This window comes from Carettochelys insculpta, chromosome 1, assembly GCF_033958435.1.
Source record: "Carettochelys insculpta isolate YL-2023 chromosome 1, ASM3395843v1, whole genome shotgun sequence".
Taxonomy (NCBI): domain Eukaryota; kingdom Metazoa; phylum Chordata; order Testudines; family Carettochelyidae; genus Carettochelys; species Carettochelys insculpta.
Window position 1 is genome coordinate 127,660,478 of NC_134137.1, and position 25,067 is coordinate 127,685,544.

The window sequence follows — 25,067 nt, forward strand, 5'->3', positions numbered from 1 at the left end:
CCTCATTCCATGAGGAAGAAGGGATGTTTCGACAGAGATGGATTTTCTGACATTTGGCCACGTGTGCATGGGGCAAATGTTGGAAAAGCCTCTCTTGGCAGAACTGTCAGCAAAAGATATGCAAATGTGTAGCTCAATTTGTGTCTCTTTTGCCGACAGTTCTCAGCAGTCTAGACATAGCCCATGAGGCCCCGTAATATTATTTGTGCCTAAATAAGATAAGCAGAAAGTGCAGCAAGGTGCTGGCATTTTATCCCCATAGTGAGTGTGCTCTGTGTTTTTTAAACAAAATTGTATTTATTTATGGCTAAATTGTGAGGTGTGCTGTGCTCCCCTCCCCTCCTTTGCATGAGTTACCCTTCCCTGGGGAGAAAGAGAACTGCACGTTGGTGTACAACACCCCAAACAGGCAAGGAATGGTTGGACTTTGTGAGCTGAAACACCAATGGTAATTAATACCCTCCTCTCTCCCCTTGTGCTAACCACACCTGAGCCAGGGAGGCAGAAGGGGAACTCTGGCTTCCCTGCCTGGCTCCTGGGCTGGAAGAGCAGCAGTTTGCTGCCTTGTCCTAAGCGCAGGCCTACATTTAATTTTTTGAAAACCACATCAACAGCAAAATAAAAAAACACTCAATTTATAAAGTGAAAACAGCCCAAATGCTTTTTGAAATCCAAACTGGCCCCTTCCACACACAGCAGGCCTGCACTGAAAGGAGGTGGATGAGTATCCTCAACTCCCATCGACTGAAGCACACCTTAGGGTGCTGTACACCTCATAAGGTCAAGCCCGCACATCCCTCATCACTACTTCTGGGCAGCTTAGAGAACAAACCCGCAAAACTCAGTGTGCTGATGACTCCCAGTAATGTAAGATTTGTTTATTTACATTTATTGGGGTTATTTTGTCACTGTGGTTTAGTTCTGCTGTCAAGGAACTGCTTGCTGGTCGCTGATACTCAGCTGCCCACTCCCAGCACAAATAAAAGTTACAGGGTCAGCTTTAACTTACACCACTGAGCTTTATTGCACAGGAATTGCAAGCTGTGCCAAGGGAGTCTCTGACAGCTTTGGGTAACATCTAGCACTATCTAGGATCTGGCCAACTGCACATTGTCCTTAAACACTAAATATGTTATGGGCCTGATTCTCACATACAGTAATACCCCTTTCTATTACTCACATACAAATTATGTTAACCTCTCCCCTCCACCCCTATAAGTCCCCTTTAAATTATCAGACCAGTATACAGAGGCCTAAGAGTGAAGAGAATGAGGCCCTTTTTGTGTGTGTGTGTGTGTGTGTGTGAGAGAGGGAAAGAGAACAGGTGAAATATGAAATAATTCTTTAAAACAAGCTTCTAGAAAACTTTCCTTCATCAGCATAGCCTCTGTTACAGCTTCCATTACAGACTGTTTAGCGCTACATTAGATGGCTCCATCCTGATGAACCAATGCACAAAGCAAATACCTGTCAAGGATCCTTCTTCAGATCCTTCCACTAGATCCCTAGCTGGGCCTTCAGCCCCTTCCTTCCTGGTCATACTACAGGACTGTACGCCTGAACACCCAAATAATCGCAATTGTTTTCCTGTGAGAAACACAGAAGTATCTCACATAGATGTAGGTGGTCACTCGAGTAGACAAGCCCCAAACCACGTGGAGCTGTGTAGGTCAAAAGGTTACCCAACAATCAACATACACCTTGAGTTTTATCCAGAAATAAATTAGCAGCCAGTGCAGGTCCCTGCTGCTAATGAGAAGAGCCACTGAATGACTGTGCTGCTGCATTCTACATCACCTGTCATTTCTGTACAGTATAAACATATGGCTCTATGCTGAGTACTTGGCCAATAATCCAACCACCTGGTAACCATGCATGGGTAACCTTGGCAAGGTCACCATCTGAAAAAGAATGATGTAACTTCACTGGTATGTGCAGATGATAAGAAGTACACTTGATATCTGCTGATATTGGGACACCCAGAAGTGATTGCAGATGTAATAAAATGGGCATGTCCCTTAAAAAAGGAGTGTGGATATAGTTTCTGCCTCTGGTTGCTTCCTACATTCTGCAAGCATTATCTAGGTCAGCATTTCCAAAACTAATTTGGCCATGAAACACTTTTGGTCTTGAAATGTACTGATGGAAAACATACATGCTGATCTGTTGGGGTTGGAGGGTATCATACTGAAAAATTGCTGCAAGTAATGCTCCAAAGTTGATTTAAAAGAGTTAGGTTTTTTAGATGTATTTTATTTTACAAAGGGAAAAAGATAAGAGAAAAACCATCTGAGTGAACAACTAATGTCCTTCAGATAAGAGGATGGTTAGCAACCCCATAATTAAGTGTAAAAATTAGAAATTAAATACAAAATCAAAACATTAATATAACAGATGGAAGAAGGATGGTTAGTGTTGTTTTTTTGTACAAAAATAGAGAGGACAATATTGTTCAAAAAAGGATTCTCCTTCCTTAAAGCTTAAAAACATTTTTATGAAAAAGAAATGCAAAATAAATTAGGTATGGAAAATATTTTTATACCTACAATCTAAATGCTATTCAAATATCTTAGTATTTTTGATACATACATAATTTCTTATTTAATATTTTAGAAGGAAAAATGTCGCTAACATCAAAATTTTTTCATGGAAAACCTATACACATCACGCGAAACACCAGTGTTCCATGGAACACAATTTGGGAAATACTGATCTGGAGGTGCATCTACACTATGAGATAAATGAGATATATAATAAAATTGAATACTTAATCTTGATATCATGAATTCAAATAAAGTGTCCACAAAGCTTCTTGAAATTTGACCCAACTTTTCTCCATGTCAAATCTCTGCGACCCCATTGCCCCATGCAAGTTTGACAGTGTGAGCGCTGCATTGTGGGTACCTATCCCACAGTGCCTTAGCCCTGATTGCTTGTGGGTGTTTCATGTTTGAATCCCAGAATTCCAACCACTGTCCCATAATTCACTGCATCGGTAACCATGTGAAAAAAGAATTGGCGATCGTGCCATTTCCTGCCGCAGCATTCCAGCACAAGCATGGATCCACAAACCCTCCAACTCATAATACAGATCATTCTGGCAACCACAGCAGCTGTCACGCAACTTGTCCTTCATAGTCAAAGCTTGATGGCGCCTATCTATTCTACTAGTGCTGCTGCTACTGCTGCTGCTTATGATGATGATGATGATGATTGATGATAAGGATGGTGTTTTGGAACAGCATTTGTGCCAACTGTGGACCAACAATGTAGAGCTGGTAGCTGCCATGAATGCATTGATGACAATGGAGCAGCGTTTTTGGACTCAAGAGACCAGCACACACTGGTGGGATCACATCCTGTTGGTGTCCTGGGATGACCAGCAGTGGGTTCAGAACTTTTGCGTGTGCAAGTTCACCTTTATGGAACTTTGTGATGCACTGGTGCCTGCCCTGAAGCACAGCAACACCCAAACGAGTCAGGCTTTAATAGTACAGAAGCAAGTGGCAATCGCACTGTGGAAGTTTGCAACACCCAACAATTACCAGTCAGTGGCAAATCAGTTCGAGGTGGGGAGATCTACAGTGGGGTTCGTGGTGACGGAGGTGGCCCATGCAATCTGTCGGCATCTCCACAGGAAGACTGTGGCCCTGGGAGATGTACAGACCACAGTGGGTAGCTTTGCTGCCCAGGGCTTCCCTAACTGCAGTGGGGCAATAGATGGTACACACATCCCCATCATGGCCCCGGCAAACCTGGTGTTGGACTATATTAATCGAAAGAGGTACTTCTCCATGGTCATGCAGGTATTGGTAGATCACAAAGGTCGTTTTACTGACATCAGTGTTAGCTGCCATGACCTCAGTATGCTTTGCCATGGCCTCATTCATTTTGGATAACTATTGCTGCTTCAGGTCAAGCATTCTCTCGTTGAATTTTACTTGACTCTAATGCCACTCAGCTGTACTGTGACACCACTGAGCAGTGTCCTTTGTCATGTTCTTATACTCTGCATGAGTATCTTGCACGCTGCATGAGTGTCTTGCACGTGCTGCGTGATCATATCTTGTTTTGCTTTCCTGATTTTCCTGTTTTTTTTTCTGTAATGCTGGGCACTGGGTCTGGAAAGTGAAGGTCAAAATTAAGATACAATTGACATAATGTGCTTTGAAGTGCAACGAATGGGTCTTTCTGTGTAAAATCACTGGAAGTATACTTTTGAAGGACATATGGGTTATTAAGGATGGGACAGTAAGTGTGCATTTCACAATACCTCACTTGCCATCACTTCTCGAGCACATTGCTTTGTGGACATGGTAAGTTATAAGCAATTGTCCTCTTTTGATGGGAATGGGAAGGTCTGCAAGGCAAGGGCAGTCACCAGGTGTCCTGGCCAGGTGTCCTGTGGCAGTGACGAATGGACGGCTGCGTGTGGGGCTTCGGCGAACAATAACAAAAATGTAAAGAAAAAAATGTCCAAAGAAAGGCTGGATGAAAAGGGACGTGGGAGAGGAAAAGCTTATCAGAAGAATCCCCTGAATGGCGCAGGGGGATTCCTGAGAACAGAAACCAAATGGTGCTCGGAAAGGGGCATGAGAGGGGAAACACCCAGCAGAGCCCAGCAGCTGCGTGGTGCCTGGGAGTCCTGCAAAATCCAAAGAAATGCTGAGGGAAGGGGGATTGGGAAGGGAAACGCTCAGCTGAGCCCAGCAGCAGCGTGGCACAGGGGGGTGGGGGCAGGCATGAAAAAATGAAAAGAAATGGAAAGGGACATGTGGGGGGTAGGGGGGCAACCCCCCCAGAGCTTGCAAACTGTGTTGTGGGGTAGGGAACGGAGCACCCACCAGCTGCTGCAGGGCAATGTGAAGGGGCAGGAAACTTGTTAAAAAAATGCAAATTCCTGTGCTTTTGCAGGTTGCCAAAGAAGACATCACCCTCGTAAAACTAACAGATATGGAGAAAAAACAGCTACTCCGGCTGTGTGACCAAAAGCCTAGAAAATTTGCTAAAATGCTGTGTGGTGCCATGACACCAGACCGCTATCTGGTTGCCTGGCATGGCAAGGTGTGTTACTCTGGAAGCCACAAGAAGTCAGTCCTCAATCTTGTGAAAAAAGTACAAGAGTGCCTGGATGAAGCCTTCAAGGAGATCTCTAAAAAGGAGAAGGACTTCATCCCAAGAGACATTAACATACTGTTGTGAGAGGCACAGAAGAACAGCTATGCACAACCCTATAGCTATACACACCTCCAACCTTCTTCTAGCATGCAGAATAAAGACTCACCCAAACCACCTGCTCCAGAGGGCTCAGGGACCAGCATGGAGGTGACCAGTATGGAGGGGCCCACCCTGGAGGGGATAGATTCCAGGTCTGTGGTGAAGAGCTCAGGGATGTCTGGAACAACTTCCTCTGTCTCCTGCTCATTGCTCCTTTTTTCCTCTCCGTTGCCCTATTCCTCCAGGCCATGCTGCTCCTCCGTGCTCAACCCAGAATCCATACCAGGATTCCACAAGTATTGTAATTCACTTTGGGCTCCATGGTGCTGTCGTTCTCCATAATAAGCATGTGGAGCTGTTGACAATAGCGGAAGGTCCATGGGGCCACCCCTGACTGCTGGTTGGCTTTTTGGACTTTTTGATAGGCCCGCCGGAGTTCTTTCACCTTCACCTGACACTGCATAGAGTCCCGGGAGTAACCTCAGGCTGCCATCTTGCACGCCATCTGATCATAGATGGCCGCGTTTCTCTGGCCATCCAAAATCTCTTCGCCACTGATTGGTCTCCCCAAATGGTAATGAGATCCAGATCCAGAATCTCCTGGGGTCCAAGCTCAAATTCAATACAAACTTCATGGGCTTAGTTTGACCTTCTTCCTGCACACCTGACAGCAGTGCACAATGAAGAGGCCATACTTGGGGGGGTCACCGCATAGCTTTGTGGGATGCATATGGGAACTTCTGGAGGCTAACAAATTCAAATTAAGAATACGGTGCTTTCACACTAGCTTTGACTTGAGATTTTAAATTTGAGATAGACGCTATATCCGTCCTGTAATACTGATATTCTGTAATCGGCAATATGTCTCAATAAATCGACTTACCAGTAATACATGTGAAGACAGTCATGTTTTAATAAAAAGCAGTCAAGTAGCACTTTAAAGACTAGCAAAATGGTTTATTAGGTGAGCTTTCGTGGGACAGACCCACTTCTTCAGACCATAGCCAGACCAGAACAGACTCAATATTTAAGGCACAGAGAACCAAAAAGAGTAAGCAAGGAGGACAAATCAGAAAAAGATAATCAAGGTGAGCAAATCAGAGAGTGGAGGGGTGAGGGGGGAGGTCAAGAATTAGATTGAGCCAAGTATGCAGACAAGCCCCTATAGTGACTCCAAAAGTTCCCATCACGATTTAAACCATGTGTTAATGTGCTGACTTTGAATATAAAAGCCAGCTCAGATGTTTCTCTTTCCAAAACGGTGCGATAATTCCTTTTCAGTAACACACATACCTTTAGGTCATTGACAGAATGCCCCATTCCATTAAAATGTTGACTAACTGGTTTGTGGATCTGGAGTGTTTTGATGTCTGTTTTGTGCCCATTGACCCTTTGTCTAAGCCTTGAAATTCGAATTTATCTGGTAGTGTAGATGCAGCCTAGATGTTGTCAGGAATTGCTTTTTCTCAGCAAGCCCTTGCCCATAGCCCAGGACAATAAAGTTCTCTGCTGCACCAGTGGTTTCTGAAGAAATGGAAATACAGAACTGGCTATCATCAGCATAATGAGGGTGCAATGCCCATATTTTGTCACCAATGTTCAGAGTCTCAGGCTCTTGTTTTTAGCAGCTGCTTTAAGAAGTCTGGGGTTGTCTTATTTCCTGATGATAGAAAAAGTATGGGTGTTTTGTAAGTCGGGTGTTTCTATTTTGTTATTTCTTTGAGAGTGAAAACACCCAGGCTGCATCTACACTAGGAAGTTCTTTTGAAAGATTTTTCCAAAGAAGGGGGCTTTTTCGAAAGAGCCCATGGAGCATCTACACACAAAAAGTATTCTTTCAAAAGTTAATTGAAAGAATGTGGCGCTCCTTTCTAAATCACGTTTCCTTTCCTGTTTCAGGAAGAATGCCCACTTTCAAAAGCTTCTTTTGAAAGAAAATGTGTGTAGACGCTTCACAGCACCCTTCTTTTGAAAGAACAGTCTTCATTGTCAATCCCTGGCCCGTTCGTTCAAAAGAGCAGAAGCTGCGTGGACGCTCTCTCTCGAAAGCGCAGATCACTCTTTGATAGGCTTTTTTGTGTGTGGACTCACTCTTTCGAAAGAAGTTCTTTCAGAAGAGCTTCTTTGGAAAGATCCCTGTAGTGTAGACATAGCCCCAGTGAAACAGGGAGAAGAAGGGGTTAATACTTAACCTGCCCAAAAACTGCTTTGCAAGATGACCTGCAGTAAACTAAAATGATTGAGGACTTGGAGTTTTACTGATATTGCAGTTAAATGGGACGAATAATGAAAAAACAAGGTAGACTTATGTTTGAAAGTAAATAAGCCTGTTGCATTAGATTGGTCTCTGTGCTGTTATTCATTATTCACAAATATTCAGATGATTGCTGGATTTTTATGAAAGTGTTGATGAAAGTTTTCTGAGTTTGAGTGCAAATGATTATTTATCTGGAAGTCCATAACAGACATGCATTATTCACCATCCATTATTCTTTCCATTATTTTCCCATTTAAAAGTTTCATTAGGGAAGCAAAAATAATACAATGTGAAAAAGGTGACAAGGCACAAACTATGAATAGCAAACAGGTAACGTGAACAGTTCATTAAAAAAATCTACAAGCTGCGAATTAATTGCTGAAAGTACTGTGGGAATATTTGTGAGTGGGGGGTATACACTGAATAAATCAGAATCACTTCGCAAATGATTCACAAAGGAAAGGGTTTCAGTGTCAATTATTACTATTTTTAACAAATAATTCAGCCAATTTTACATTTCAGATCTCAACATTTGGGCTCTTTTATTATCTAAGAAGGAGGTGAAAACTGCCTGTGAAGTTAAGATGCTCACATCAATGTCATTTGGCATTGAGGAAAAATTAGTCCCCCAGTACACTTTTCTCATTTTTCCTTTTCTTTATAAGACTACACTATTTTCTGATATAAAATCAACAGGCTCACTGAGTATTCATCAGGTCAGTTTATTTTATATTGGTAAATATAATCTGTTCCACCTTACTCAGGAACACAGAATATAGTTGAGAAGTAGATCATTGTTTGCTGAATATTCTGTAAGGAAAATTGAAATATGCCTAACTAGCCCTTTAGGGGCTAGTCTGGTTTTGTTAACGTCATTAAACTCTGTGTTCCAACTTAACACTGAAGAAAAGGTACTTTTTGAGAAAGAAGTGTTCAACAAAGTTAAAGGTAGTAACTTTTTTTTTCTTTGTCTATAGACAATGAGAATTGTCTTGAACAACAACAGCCAAGTTACTATTTTAAAATCAGACTTGAATGCGATCATCAACCATGGCATTGTGGACATTCCTGGAAATGGCTTGCAAAAGAAGTTTAGAAATATGGATGAAATGGAATGTGACATGGAGCTCAAATGTAATATTTTTATATCCTTTTCATTGATTGAAGCACTTAACTCATATGTTATTTAAGCTTTTAGCATTTTCCCGTGTTTGTTTGTCCATGATCTGTCTTAATCAGGAACACTGTCTTGGTATAATACTAACTATTGGAACAGGTCCAATAAAATTAAGATTGGCACATATAACATTATCCTCTAAGTATTAAAAGATAGGAATGATAAGCTTTCAATTCTGGTTTTGTCTTATAGCTTTCAATAGCAGCATCAGCATTTTTATGCCATTGTAACAACTGGCTTTGAGCAAAATGTTGACATATCATATATATATATATATATATATATATATATATATATATATATATTGTCTTTAATAAAAAAGATGGAGAACTGCATTTGCATGATTCTGTATTACTAACCAAATCACAGTACATTATTTTCAAATGGACAGATTTAAATATTGTACAATGAACAGGACAAAGGTTATTAACCTTACAGTCTGTATATTTCTATTGTGTCATGACATATAGAACATATGTTAATTTATAAACAACAAATGTAACAATTTATAAACAATAAATGCAACATTTATATGGAGCAGTGACACACATTTGCCATTATAATGCAAAAGGATGGGACTCTAATGGCAAGTTTAACTCTTAGATTAATGGACTGTTATTTCAATTTATTAGTGAGACATGGGCAACTTGATATACCGGCCTGGGCATAGGACTAGAATAGAAAATCTCAAGTTTTATTCCCAGTTCTGCCCCTCACTTTTTATGTGAATTTGGACATTTCATCTCTCTGATTCTTCTTCCTAGCTCACAGAATAGCTGTGAGAACTCATTAGATTATGCTTATATAATGCTTTAAAAACTAAACCACTTTATAAATGCAAACTGTTATTGTTAGCAGAACTAGCGAGTAACTTATCTTTACAGAAGTGGTATAAGAGGGTGAGAGGGAGGCCAGGCAGGGCAGGGGCTAAACAGGGCCTGTTGGCTCAGTCCGCGCCACCCTCGTTCACCTGCATCCAGTGTCAGGCCTGGAGGGGTATAAAGGGAGGGGAACAAGCCCACTTTGAGGCTGACCAGCCAAGAGGCAGGAGCTGGCTCTGAGGCAGCAGGGCCCGACCCAGAGCTGCCACCCAGTTGGCCGCTGGAGGGCACGGCCTCAGGACCTCCCCCCAGTCACAGAGGGGAGTGGGGAGCCCCTCCCAGGGAACTCTTACCTGCCAAAGGGGGAATGAGGCTCTGGGGGCCATGCCCCAACCTTATCCCCTAGACTCCTGGGTGGGTCTGAAGACCCACACCCCAGCCCCTGGCTGGGGGACCTAGCCACTAGGCCACCCTGTCACCAGTGGGAACGGCTCAGAAGTGGATTTATTGATTGTCCTTTACCGTTCTTGAAGGGAGAAGGCACAGGAACAAATTCTGCACTCAGTTGTACTGTTATAAACCTGAAGTAACTTTACTTTTGTTACAGAATAATATTGACTTTGGCGTAGATCACAGTACAGCATTTGACTAAATGTGTTAATTTTCAAACATTTTGAATTGCCACATCTGAACTGAGCTTGGGCAAAAGGGGCGAAATTTTTAGTTTCTCAGCGAAATTTTTAGAAACTCAATTTTTCATGTGAAAACAATTGTCTCCAAATCAGCAGGTCAAACAGATAGCTTTGTGTGTCATGTGAAAACTCAGATTAATAATCTGATAGTGATTACAAACTCAGTCTGTCCATTCTCCTTTCACATTTCAAATAACCTCTGCTTTTAGAGGGCCAGACTCCCACCCTTATTCGTAGGGAGTAGTCATATATTACAGCAATGGAGAAGGACATGAATCTGAATAGAGCTGAATTAATTTCAGATTTAGATGCCAGCCAGCATTAGTGGGAATATCAAAATTTGGCCCCAAACATATTAACTATATGCCATAAGCGTTTGTCTTAATGTATTTTTTGACATTACTGCTAATGGGAAGTATAAACCAAATGTTTCAAACAATGCATTTTTCTTTTATATTTTATAGGCTTGAATAACTTGATTTCCTTGCTGGACACTTCCACAGATGTTAGGGTTTTTCTGAACTGTATGTTTTCTAATCTTCAGGCTTTTATCATTCAGGTGCAAAATTAACTTACATGTGTATATATATATATTATATATATATATAAAGCAGTCACACTATATGTTATCATATGCTTGTCTTTCGTGTTACAATGAAGTCAGCTATCATACTTGTCAGTAGTTTGCAGCAGTGGTATTGCATACCAATACTCAGACTAAAGCAGTGGTGGGCGATAAAAAATGGTGGCCTCCCGGGATTCGTCCCTGGCAGACTGCCACTGCCACCATATTTACCTGCATCTCCACAGGTGTCTGGTGATCACAGCTCTCATTGGTTGTGGATTGCCGTTCATGGTTAATAGGAGCACCACAGACTGGGACACTGCTTCCTGCCACTCCCCTTGGCTGTCGATCCACAACCAGCGACAGCCGCAATCGTCCAATATGTGCAAAGGCGCAGGTAAATATAGAGGTGGGGTCCCAGCAGGGACTAGTACTGGCAGACTGGATTCAAGCCATGGGCCAATATTTGCCCACCCTTGGACTAGGCTAAGCAAGTTACATAAATATATTATGTAAAGAAGGAAAGGAATTGTCAGACAAAAATTCTGCTTTGGCATGCGTCCTATCTAATCACACAGGAGCCGTGTCTACACGTGCATGCTACTTCGAAGTAGCGGCACTAACTTCGAAATAGCGCCCGTCACGGCTACACGCGTCGGGCGCTATTTCGAAGTTAACTTCGACGTTAGGCGGCGAGACGTCGAAGTTGCTATCCTCATCAGGAGATGGGGATAGCGCCCTACTTCGACGTTCAACGTCGAAGTAGGGACCGTGTAGTCATTGCGCGTCCCACAACGTCGAAATAGCGGGGTCCGCCATGGCGGCCATCAGCTGAGGGGTTGAGAGACGCTCTCTCTCCAGCCCCTGCAGGGCTCTATGGTCACTGTGTGCAGCAGCCCTTAGCCCAGGGCTTCTGGCTGCTGCTGGTGCAGCTGGGGATCCATGCTGCAGGCACAGGGTCTGCAACCAGTTGTCGGCTCTGTGGATCTTGTGTTGTTTAGTGCAAGTGTGTCTGGGAGGGGCCCTTTAAGGGAGCGGCTTGCTGTTGAGTCCGCCCTGTGACCCTGTCTGCAGCTGTGCCTGGCACCCTTATTTCGATGTGTGCTACTTTGGCGTGTAGACGTTCCCTCGCAGCGCCTATTTCGATGTGGTGCTGCCCAACGTCGAAGTTGAACATCGACGTTGCCAGCCCTGGAGGACGTGTAGACATTATTCATCGAAATAGCCTATTTCGATGTTGCTACATCGAAATAAGCTACTTCAATGTAGGCTTCACGTGTAGACGTAGCCAGGGAGTGCAAGTAACTGGTCTAACTTTATAGCCATGACACACTGCCATCCTTTATAACCTAAAAGCTGTAGAAAAATGCATAGAAGACTGAAAATTATGCTTCATGATCTCGGAGACAGGTAATATCTGACCAGCTGGTAGGAAAGTGATTCTCCTACTAAAATAGCTGTACTTATGAAATTGCATGTAACTATCTTCATACTGTGCCTACTGCTTCCCTAGCTTCTCCACACTTCCTCCAGTGTTAGACAGCGTTCCTTGTAAGCTGAGCATTTGGGCAGCCACCCTGAAGAGATTCAGGTGCTGCCCAGCTGATTAGCAAAGTGCCCACAGCCAGCAGCAGCTAGCAGCATGTGTTTCTGTTGGTGATACACAGCTACACATGCCTTCATGCACATCATAAAATTTATTCCACCCATTGATGGAAAAATTAGGGGAAACATTAGTGGTGGATCAGAATTAGCAGGAACTATAGCAGTGCTTGTTGTTTGGCCTAGCTGGGATTTTACATGGAGTTATTTACTTTTTTTTTTCCTCTTTGGAAGGAGCAGGGGTAGATGTGCTGCTTTTTAATTAATTATTCCCTGTTCATTACTGCTGTGGGGTTTTTTAAGTAATAGTACTTCGCATTTCTACAGTATCTTCCCTCAAAGGATCTCAAACTGCACGTACAGTTTTTATTTCTGTATACAAATTGCATGTGAAGTTTTCAGTATTATGTATACAGATCTTTATTTGACTTTATCATGAATCAAATCATCCCCTGTTTACAGCCAAGCAGGAGTAAAGAAGAGTTTAGAAAACTAGCAGCTAACTTCCAACTGAGATGGAACTTCCTCCTAACCACAGTAAGCAAGGCTATGACACTGTGCCATACAGAGAGTTTTGGTAAGTAAAAGCTTTTTTTTCATGCCCCATGCCGCAGTGGACGTAGGCCCACATCCATGTCCCTTCTTGTGTCAGGAAAATCCATGCTAGTCTCTCCCTGGTATTGACTCCTAAACCTCCAGTAGGCCGTTACTTTCAGGCCATTTCAAGGACTGGTCTTAGCTGCCTTCCAGCATAAGAGCAAGAAGAAGGGAAGCACTGAGAAGAATTTAACTATTCTCTTGACTTACTGTCCAGAGCTAATATTTGCATCAGGAGGACTATTCTGCAATTCTTGTTTAATTAAAACTCCTGTACCCATCCTCCTGGGGATTGTACAGACAGCTACACTTGTACATGTGGAAATACGCAGAGGCTATCTCAAAGATGCAAAAAAAATGGTTATTTGCTTCATTTATAGAATTGTTCAAGTCCAAGAAAGGACTACAGTGAACACCCAGTCTGACCGTCTGCACAGCCAGAGCTGCCCCATCAGTAGGATGGTTCAGGGTGGCCACCCCAGCCCTTGCACTTTGGGGGAGGTCCCCACTGTGGCTGCCTCAACTATCCTATGGATGGGACAGTCCCTTATATTGACACTAGCCCATAGAGTCCAGGGCAGCCTGGGGGATTACCTGGGAGGCCTGGCACAGGGTGGCAGCAGGGTTCAGGCCACTTTGTATTCACTGCTTCAGCAGGAGCCACAGGAAGTCAAGCAGCCCAGCAGCCTGCTCTGCTATGCCACCCATCTCGTAGCTGGGCTGCTCCACTTCACCGCAGGACCAGCAGAAACCGAAGCATCCTAGCCGGCTCTTCTCCCCTGAGGTATATGGGCTCAGGGGAGCAGAGCAGGCTGGGTCTGGGTTGCTTCACTTCCCACCACCGCAGTGAAGTGGAGCAGCCTGGCTGGGCGGTGGTGCCAGGGTGGACCAGGCTGTTGGGTCACTCTATTTCCCAGGGCTCCTGCCACTGTGGTGAGTGTGTGGGTGGAGCTCAGCCCCTGCTGCTGCCCCTCTCCAGGGCTCCTGCTAGTCACCCTCTCCACATCTCCTGGGAGAGGGGCTTTGGAGAAGGGGTGTTATACAGGTGGGAGGGGGCGGAGCAGGAGCAGTAAGAGGTCGGATGGGAGCCAGGACAGTACTTTGAGAAAGAAGTGGGGTTGGGTGCAAGGTGGTGGCATAGCGGAGCGGGGGGAGGAGAAGCAGAGTGGGGGTGTGGCCTGGGACACCCCCCTGAGCACTAACCAGCTGAACCTGGATTCCCTCCCACTGAGCCCCACTCCCCCAGCATCTGGACCTCCCTTGAGTCCCCCACATCCGGATCCCCCAGCCAAGCGCTGTCACCTCCCAGATCCAGAAATGCCCCGCTGAGCCCCAGCTACCTTCACCTGGACCCCTGCAGAGTCCTGTTACTGTTGCATCCAGAATCCCCCACCCTCCAACAAGCCCTTGCACAATTAGATGCCCCTGCACCTGCATCCCCCACTGAACATCATCTCCCCAGACTGTCCCACCCAGCAGCCTCTCACCCATATTTGCATCCTCCCACCTTAAGTCCCTCCACGCTTGGGTCCTGCCTTGCTGAGCTTGCCTGTCCATACCCGGTGCATCTGGTACAGAAGGGCAGAGACCTGGAGCGTTTCTGGGGCAGGCTTGTCCCTTGCACTGTGTCAAGGTCAGGTGTAGCCTCACTGCTAAGTCCATGTCCCATGGTGGAAGAGGGGGAGCGGCACAGTGATTTTCTGATCTCAGTGCAGCCACCGGCCTGTGCTCCCCAATACCATGCTGGAGCCTCCCCGTTTATTTGACAAATAAGATTTGCACCAAATTGCTACTATTTTGGTGAAGAATTTTTAATTTTTGTGGCACAAAATGCCCTCAGGGCGAATGTGCTTGGTGCAGAGCAAGGCACGGAAGAGGACTTGGTCTCTGCTGAGTGGGGTTTACAATGAAACCAGTGAGGGTCTTTCCATTGGCTTCCATGGGCTTTGGCACGCGCTCCAATTTAGGCTTTTCAGCCTCGCTTGTATCGTAACATTGATTGCGTCTCAGTCTATATCCAGTCGGTAGGACTTTTTGTTTGGGTAGGGCTGAAATTATTAATCAGTGTAAGCAAGGCAGCATGGGTAATGAGAAATTGTTAGAGCCACACAGATCCGCAGATGTCTGCTTTATATCCATGAGTATCAGCATCTGCAGCTTCCATGCAGATATCTGCAGCTCATTTTTGCAGATACAAATTTTGTATCCATGCAGGGTTCTAGCAATTGTTAACCCTTGCAAAAAGAAGGAAGATGGACAACCACACTGTCCCATAATGCTACAATAAGGGGGATGGCTTTTTGTCCATGTTTAAAATCGACACTCAGTGCACATTCTGCCTGGATATTGGTGAGCAGACACACATAGTTCAAACTTTCATATTCAGTGAGTACTATGCTACAAATCCTGTTAATATAGTACCACATATTTTACAAAGGAAGATGTACCTGTTTAGGTAGCATATTTATGTGGAACCCGAAAAGTGATGATGTTGCAAATGATGTTTGTTGTTCAAACCTAGGATCCTGGCACTTGTTTAATTTGCTACTTTTGGAATATGTTATTCACATCCTCCAATCACATATAGAGGAGGAAGGAGAAGGAACTCTCTCAAGAATTCCACAAAATGATTCGCCTACCAATGAACCTGCTCGCCTCTGGGACAATTTTTCTGCTGAGCAGTTTCAAGCCAGAGCCCCAGAGCCAACTCATGTAACTCTGACACAGAGCCAGAGTGACGTTAATTTAAACAGCATGATTCTCAGGGTCCTGAGCTGTCTTGTAGACTCAGCCACAGGCAACAAGGTAAAACTAACAATACATTTTTAAAAATTAATTTTTAAAACCCAAGTGAAAGACATGAGCGGGGTGTGCGAATCTGTACTGAACATCTGAGGGGACAATAAATACTGTACATATTTAATTTCTCCTTCTAGCAAAATACATGTTAAACCTTTCTAGAAAGCAGCAGCACACGGAGCTGGATGCATGTTAACTGGACTAAGATTCAGACTTAAAGTTATAAGTTGTATCCTGATCCCACTCTAGTTCCTCTTCTGCCTACTTAATTTCCCCAAGACTTACCACCTTACGCATGTCATCAGTGACAAGAGTGGAAAGGGAGTGGACTGGGATGAGGGCGGGCTTCTGCTCTGTTGGGTTAAAACATTCATTGCCACAAGTGAGCATGGGCGTGAGCATGGCCTCAGAGTAACATCAGAATCTGCATGCTATCAACTTAAGCAGAGCACCACTCAGCCCAGGTATCCCATCTCTACTAGCAGCCTCACTCATCTGCCCAACCCCAGCATGCTTCCCACCTGCAGCTCCAAAGCGTTACCTTCTCCCTCCACTTTGGCCTTCTCCCGCCCTACGCCTTTTCCCTATGTAACTCTACTCTCCCTTCCCCGCCTTCTCCCCCTCTGCTCGTAGTTTCACATCTCCCCTCGTCCCTTGCTCATTACCCCAATTCTATTACTCCCACAAAAATATAGATCACTTTAGAATGCAGGTTCTGATGTCCCTGGACCAGGAGAAACCGAGAAGGACAGGGGAGCTGTGGCTTTTGGAACTCCACTCCAAGGAGGCCATAAGGACAAGTCAGCTGATAGTGGGATGCAGTAGGTGATGCTTGCACCCAGTGTCTCTGGAGCAGCCAATTTCTTGACATAGCCTTGTCTTCCCCCACTTCAATTATTGAAGGTATTTCCTCCTGGGTTTCTAATACCAACACCTTCATTCCTCCTGTCTGTCCCAAGTGCTGCTGCCAAAATCACTTTCCTCAATCAATCCCCTCAACTCTATCACCCACTTTATGAGTCACTTGCCTGGTTTCCTAGGCCTTTGAATATCAAGTGTAAACTTCTTACCTTTGCTCTCCAAATCCTGACTTACAAGCCCTCTGCAGATGTCTCTAAATTGGTCTCCTTCTGCCTTTCCCCTTCTTCCACTCTGCCAACACCAGTCTCCATACTCATCATCTTTGTCTCTCAGAGGCATCTCCATGCTTTCTTCCAAACAGCCCGCTATGTTTGGAAAAGCTGTTTGTCACACCTCTGCCTTCATCACCTTGAAGTCACAGCTGAAAACACAGTTCGGCTGCGGAGTCTATGAGAAGGGAGAAAGATGAATAGTGACGATAGCCATCAGTAAAGACCCCTGAACCAGCACCATCAATATGTGCCTGTGTCTGTAATATCACCACCTTCCTCTGCCGTCCCATTTCTGTGATCCTCATGTGGTTCTTTATGTGGAATGTTGACTACACCTTTTGGCACAGAGACCATGTTTATACTTGCTATTTCGAAGAGCCCGGCACAGTTTTGAGTGGATAAACTTCATTATTAATAACAGCCATCACCAGGAAAATGGGTAAATATTGAGTTGCTGACATCTTGGTGTAAGATTTAACACAACTGGGCCAATGGGAAATATGTCGGATGGAATTCCATGTAATCAAACACAAAGTAATGCACATTGGTGAGAATAATTCAAACGGATGGTACAAATCAATGGGTTCTTAAATGAGCTGTAATGAGTGGGGGTGGCAGCCACCATGGGCCACAGGGCAAGGTGGGAGCATGGGCCCAGCTCCATGCCCCAGAAGGGGCAGGATCGAAGGCAGTCAGCCCTTACCATTGCCTGCACCATGGGACTCAGCCACCCCCCCCCAACCCCCCCAGCTGCACGGACTGACAGAGTAGCACTACTGCAGCGCTTGAAAGGGGCCTGGAGCTCTGGCCACCACCACTGCCAAAGTACCAGCCATGGTGGCTGGAGCTCTGGACTCCTTTGAGACACCAGGCCCCAGGGCAACTGCCCCTTGGCCTTCCCTCCCACAGCAGCAGGCCTGGCTGTAATGTAATAATGTGGAGCTCAGAGAAAGTTGAATGGCTCTTTATTTGTCAGTACAGTGCTTGCTGTGCCGCCTTTCCCTCAACACGAGTAATATGCATTCATCCATAAAAGCCCAGCTACATTCACTTTCTCTTTGGTCAGGTCACCAAATTAAAATCTCCCTCAGCTGCAGCTCTGCAGTGGGTTTATCTGCAGAGCACTGTGCTGTAGTCTACACCTGCACCTACTTTACATACAATACAGTCATCACAGGAAAGAGACCTAGGTGTCTCTTACCTCAATGGACAGCAATAGCAAATAAGTAAACCAAGTGCGTTGATTTGTTAAATGTATAGAAAAGATAAGGAAGTAGTTAACTGTGTTGTATAAATCAATGGTGTATCCTCATCTGAAGTACCTCTCATCAAAAAGGATATAAATATAGAATAAAGGTGTTAATTAAGATAATTAGATAAGTCCCTGGTCCCAAAGAAGTCAGCGGCAAGAGTCTTGTTGACTTTAACAAGACCAAGATCTCACCCTAAAGAGGTTTTCCACTAGGGAAAAGATTAAATGGGTTACTGGTAGGGGTTATTTATTTTAAAAAAGGGAAGAATATGTGTGGTTATGAAAGGGGATATAAAACATATGCTGTTATATTGAAGGCTAGTCTGGTGATTTTATTAAACATATCCTACATTATGAGGAGAATTGATTAAATGAAAAGGTAAGCAGGTTGGGACACAATCCTGCAAGAAACTATGAATATGAATAATCTCATTGAACTCAACAATGCTAATGTTCAGAAAGAAAAAGCAGTCAAGTAGCACTTTAAAGACTAGCAAAATAGTTTATTAGGTGAGCTTTTGTGGGACAGACCCACTTCTTCAGACCATAGCCAGATCAGAACAGACTCAATATTTAACAAACAGAGAACCAAAAAGAGTAAGCAAGGAGGACAAATCAGAAAAAGATAATCAAGGTGAGCAAATCAGAGAGTGGAGGGGTGGGGGGAAAGGTCAAGAATTAGATTGAGCCAAGTATGCAGAGGAGCCCCTATAGTGACTCAGAAAGTCCCCGTCACGATTTAAACCATAGTAACAGAGAGGAAGCCGTGCTACTCTATACACTATCAAAACAAAAAGCAGTCAAGTAGCACTTTAAAGACTAGCAAAATAGTTTATTAGGTGAGCTTTTGTGGGACAGAACCATGCATTAATGTGCTGAATTTGAATATAAAAGCCAGCTTGGCTGTTTCCCTTTCCAGAATGGTGCGATAATTCTTCTTCAGTAACACACGTACCTTTAGGTCATTGACAGAATGCCCCATTCCATTAAAATGTTGACTAACTGGTTTGTGGATCTGGAGTGTTTTGATGTCTGTTTTGTGCCCATTGACCCTTTGTCTAAGGGAGTTAGAAGTCTGTCCAATATACAAAGCATCTGGGCATTGTTGGCACATGATGGCATATATGATGTTAGTAGAGGAGCATGAGAAAGTGCTCGTGATTCTGTGAGTAACCTGGTTAGGTCCAGTGATGGTATTTCCAGAGAAGATATGTGGACAAAGCTGGCAGCGGGCTTTGTTGCAGGGAAAGGTTCCAGGATTGGTATTCCTGGGGTATAGACTGTGGCTGTTAGTGAGGATCCTCATGAGGTTGGGAGGTTGTCTGTAGGAGAGAACAGGCATGTCACCCAGGGCCTTCTGGAGTGTGGCATCCTGATTAAGGATAGGTTGTAGGTCTTTAATAATTTGTTGCAGTGGTCTGAGTTGGGGGCTGTAGGTGATGACCAGAGGTGTTCTGCTCTTGGCTTTTTTAGGCCGATCTTGGAGTAGCTGGTCTCTAGGTATTCGTCTGGCCCTGTCAATTTGTTTTTTTACTTCTCCTGGTGGGTCATTCAGGTTTATGAATATTTGGTCAAGTTCTTGTAGTTTTTGGTCTCTGTCAGTTGGATCAGAGCAAATGCGATTGTACCTAAGAGCTTGACTGTAAACAATGGATCTAGTCACGTGTGCAGGATGGAAACTAGAAGGGTGTAGATAAGTATAGCGATCAGTAGGTTTTCGGTACCGTGTGGTACTGATCAAGCCATCCTTGATTAGTACTGTAGTGTCCAGGAAATGTATCGCTTGCATGTTGTAATTGAGGCATAAGTTGATGGTGGGGTGTAGATTGTTAAAGTCTCTGTGGAATTCTTCTAGAGCCTCTGTACCATGGGTCCAAATCATAAAGATGTCATCAATGTATCTTAAGTAGAGGAGGGGTAACAGGGGACGAGAGCTGAGGAATTGTTGTTCCAGGTCAGCCATAAATATATTAGCATATTGTGGGGCCATGCAGGTGCCCATAGCCGTTCAACTAATCTGGAGGTATAAATTTTCCCCAAAACGGAAATGATTGTGTGTGAGAACAAAGTTACAGAGGTCAGACACCAGATTGGCTGTGGTGGCATCAGGGATGGTATTCCTGATTGCTTGTAATCCGTCTTCATGTGGAATATTAGTGTACAGAGCCTCTACATCCATTGTGGCAAGGATGGCGTTATCAGGAACTTTTCCGATGTTTTGTTATTTCCTCAGGAAGTCGGTGGTATCTCGGATATAGCTGGGAGCGTTGGTGGCATAGGGTTTGAGGAGGGAGTCCACGTAACTGGATAGTCCGGTGGTAAGCGTACCTATACCTGAAATGATAGGGCGTCCAGGGTTTCCAGGTTTGTGGATTTTGGGAAGTAAATAGAATAATCCAGGCTGCGGCTCAGATGGTGTGTCTGAGTGAATGAGGTCCCGAGTAGCAGCTTGGAGTTCCTTCAGTAGTTGTTGTAATTTCCTTTGGAATTCCAAAGTGGGATCAGCAGAGAGAGGTCTGTAAAATGTGGTGTTGGAGAGTTGTCTGGCTGCCTCCTGTTCATAGTCTGACTTATTCAGGATAACAGCACCCCTTTTGTCAGCTGGTTTGATTATGATGTCTGGGTTATTTTTGAGACTCTGGACAGCATGGCGTTCAGCATAGTTGAGATTGTGTCTCAGTTGGCATTGTTTGTGTATAATGTCAGCCTGAGCACGGTTGTGGAAGCACTGTATGTCGAAGTCCAGACTTTCACTATGACCCTCAGGGGAGTCCACACAGAGTTCTTCTTCTTTTGTTGTTGGTGGGGGCGTCGAGAGAGTCAGACTGTTGTTCATAGGTGTGCTGGAAAAATTCCTTTAGAGGGAGGTGGTGAAAGAAGGCTTCAAGGTCACCACAGAATTGTATTAAGTTCGTGGAGGAGGTAGGGCCGAAGGAAAGACCCCAGGATAAGAGAGACTCCTCTGCTGGGCTGAGTTGGTAGTCTGAAAGGTTAACAATGTTGTTGGTCGAGCTGCTGTTATTGTGATTGAAGTATCCTGAGGAACGAAGTAATGAAGAAAATTTATTCTCTTTTCTTTTTTGTAGAAAGAGGAAGTGTGTTTTATAAATATCTTGTCTGGCACTGGTAAAGCCTTGTACTGTGGGGTCTTGCGTGGATGCCTGTTCGTTGATGATAATTTCAAGTTGAGAGAGTTCATTTTTGATCATCTTTTGTTTATTGTAAAGGATTTTGATCAAGTGGTTCCTCAGTTTCTTAGAGAGCGTGCTGCATAGATGCTCACTGTAGTCAGTGTAGTGTGTTGATTTGTAGTGGGTTTTTCACTGTCAGTCCCTTGGGTACAATGTCCATTTTCTTGCATTTGGAGAGAAAGATGATGTCTGTCTGGATCTGGGCGAGTTTTTTCATGTAGTTGATGGATCTCCATTCCAAACGGCTAAATGTAGTGCCTTGCATGTTGAATAGTAACAGAGAGGAAGCCGTGCTAGTCTATACACTATCAAAACAAAAAGCAGTCAAGTAGCACTTTAAAGACTAGCAAAATAGTTTATTAGGTGAGCTTTCATGGGATAGACTCACTTCTTCAGACCATAGCCGGACCAGAACAGACTCAATATTTAACACACAGAGAATCAAAAAGAGTAAGCAAGGAGGACAAATCAGAAAAAGATAATCAAGGTGAGCAAATCAGAGAGTGGAGGGGTGAGGGGGAAGGTCAAGAATTAGATTGAGCCAAGTATGCAGACGAGCCCCTGTAGTGACTCAGAAAGTTCCCATCACGATTTAAACCATGTGTTAATGTGCCGACTTCTGCCCTACCTCCTCCACGAACTTAATACAATTCTGTGGTGACCTTGAAGCCTTCGTTCGCTGCCTCCATCTAAAGGAATTTTTCCAGCACACCTATGAACAACAGTCTGACTCTCTCGACCCCCCCACCAACAACAAAAGAAGAAGAACTCTATGTGGACTCCCCCTGAGGGTTGTAGTGAAAGTCTGGACTTCGACGTACAGTGCTTCCGCAACCGTGCTCAGGCTGACATTATACACAAACAATGCCAAATGAGACACAATCTCAACTATGCTGAACGCCATGCTGTCCAGACTCTCAAAAATAACCCAGACATCATAATTAAACCAGCTGACAAGGGGGTGCTGTTGTCATCCTGAATAAGTCAGACTATGAACAGGAGGCAGCCAGACAACTCTCCAACACCACATTTTTGCAGACCTCTCTCTGCTGATCCCACTTTGGAATTCCAAAGGAAATTACAACAACTACTGAAGGAACTCCAAGCTGCTACTCAGGACCTCATTCACTCAGACACACCATCTGAGCCGCAGCCTGGATCATTCAATTTACTTCCCAAAATCCACAAACCTGGAAACCCTGGATGCCCTATCATTTCAGGTATAGGTACCCTTACCACCGGACTATCCAGTTACGTGGACTCCCTCCTCAAACCCTATGCCACCAACGCTCCCAGCTATATCTGAGATACCACCGACTTCCTGAGGAAATTACAAAACATCGGAAAAGTTCCTGATAACGCCATCCTTGCCACAATGGATGTAGAGGCTCTGTACACTAATATTCCACATAAAGACAGATTACAAGCAATCAGGAATACCATCCCTGATGCCACCACAGCCAATCTGGTGTCTGACCTCTGTAACTTTGTTCTCACACACAATCATTTCCGTTTTGGGGAAAATTTATACCTCCAGATTAGTTGAACGGCTATGGGCACCTGCATGGCCCCACAATATGCTAATATATTTATGGCTGACCTGGAACAACAATTCCGCAGCTCTTGTCCCCTATTACCACTCCTCTAGTTAAGATACATTGATGACATCTTTATGATTTGGACCCATGGTACAGAGGCTCTAGAAGAATTCCACAGAGACTTTAACAATCTACACCCCACCATCAACTTATGCTTCGATTACAACATGCAAGAGATACATTTCCTGGACACTACAGTACTAATCAAGGATGGCTTGATAAGTACCACACTGTACCAAAAACCTACTGATCGCTATACTTATCTACACCCTTCTAGTTTCCATCCTGCACACGTGACTAGATCCATTGTTTACAGTCAAGCTCTTAGGTACAATCGCATTTGCTCTGATCCAACTGACAGAGACCAAAAACTACAAGAACTTGACCAAATATTCATAAACCTGAATGACCCACCAGGAGAAGTAAAAAAACAAATTGACAGGGCCAGACGAATACCTAGAGACCAGCTACTCCAAGATCGGCCCAAAAAAGCCAAGAACAGAACAGCACTGGTCATCACCTACAGCCCCCAACTCAGACCACTGCAACAAATTATTAAAGACCTACAACCTATCCTTAATCAGGATGCTACACTCCAGTAGGCCCTGGGTGACATGCCTGTTCTCTCCTACAGACAACCTCCCAACCTCATGAGGATCCTCACTAACAGCCACAGTCTATACCCCAGGAATACCAATCCTGGAACCTTTCCCTGCAACAAAGCCCGCTGCCAGCTTTGTCCACATATCTTCTCTGGAAATACCATCACTGGACCTAACCAGGTTACTCACAGAATCACGAGCACTTTCTTATGCTCCTCTACTAACATCATATATGCCATCATGTGCCAACAATGCCCAGATGCTTTGTATATTGGACAGACTTCTCACTCCCTTAGACAAAGGGTCAATGGGCACAAAACAGACATCAAAACACTCCAGATCCACAAACCAGTTAGTCAACATTTTAATGGAATGGGGCATTCTGTCAATGACCTAAAGGTACGTGTGTTACTGAAGAAGAATTATCGCACCATTCTGGAAAGGGAAACAGCCAAGCTGGCTTTTATATTCAAATTCGGCACATTAACACATGGTTTAAATCGCGATGGGAACTTTCTGAGTCACTATAGGGGCTCCTCTGCATACTTGGCTCAGTCTAATTCTTGACCTTCCCCCCCACCCCTCCACTCTCTGATTTGCTCACCTTGATTATCTTTTTCTGATTTGTCCTCCTTGCTTACTCTTTTTGGTTCTCTGTGTTTTAAATATTGAGTCTGTTCTGATCTGGCTATGGTCTGAAGAAGTGGGTCTGTCCCACGAAAGCTCACCTAATAAACTATTTTGCTAGTCTTTAAAGTGCTACTTGACTGCTTTTTGTTTTGTTAGTGTGTAGACTGGCACGCCTTCCTCTCTGTTAATGTTCAGAAAGGTATTCAAAAGCATAATACTCCCTAATTCTCATAAAGAATTTTGCAGAAGTACAGCAGAAAGCACTTCACTGTCTATATTGTAGCTTTCCTTACAACACACCAGTGAGGCAGGGAAATACAATTATATCTATTTTACAGCAGGGAGAACTGAGCTGCATAGAAGCTAAGTGACTTGCCCGACGTCACACCGGAAGGCTGAGGCAGAGAAAGGATCACTCCTGCATCTCCCATGTCCTAAGCTAGTGCCCTAATCACTGGATCATCCTTCTAAACATAAGTGCTTTCAGGAGCAGGGCCTTGAAGCAGAAAATAGAAAGAATGTTTATTCAATAGCAGGAGGATCAGATATATAATTTGTTCACAGTGATACTATTTACACCTCCATGTTTTATTTACAGCTTATCCAGGTCATATTGGAAGACAAAGCTACTAAAAGTTCAGTTAAACTAAATCTTCCAGTTGGAAAGGAAGCACTCGTTACTCTAAAAGATGGACAGAAATTTATTATTCGCACCTGTGATGCCCAGCAGAGTTGCACTAGGGTTGGTTTCAGGGAAATCCAAACAGACTAATAAGACTTGTTATAAGGGATTTGTTTTACTTACTTGTGAGCTTAGTATAACTTTAAGAAAAAATGTTTTATTATTCTGTGAAACTAAAGGGCTTTTTTCTATAAATGTTGGCAACAGAACTGTTAAAATATTTATTATTTAAAAGTTTTTGTGTATTTAACT

At 44.0% G+C, this 25,067-nt stretch overlaps 1 protein-coding gene across 1 annotated transcript in view; it reads left to right on the plus strand.

The window, feature by feature from the left end:
* The window catches only part of RFX8 (regulatory factor X8), a 60,107-nt gene extending 35,202 nt beyond the window's left edge, over positions 1-24,905 (plus strand). Inside the window, exons 11-15 of the mRNA XM_074991477.1 lie at positions 8,452-8,608; positions 10,629-10,723; positions 12,794-12,908; positions 15,450-15,733; positions 24,732-24,905. Of these exons, the coding sequence (XP_074847578.1) occupies positions 8,452-8,608; positions 10,629-10,723; positions 12,794-12,908; positions 15,450-15,733; positions 24,732-24,905 (825 nt within the window). The remainder of the gene's footprint in view (positions 1-8,451; positions 8,609-10,628; positions 10,724-12,793; positions 12,909-15,449; positions 15,734-24,731) is intronic.
* Positions 24,906-25,067: the final 162 nt, after the last annotated feature.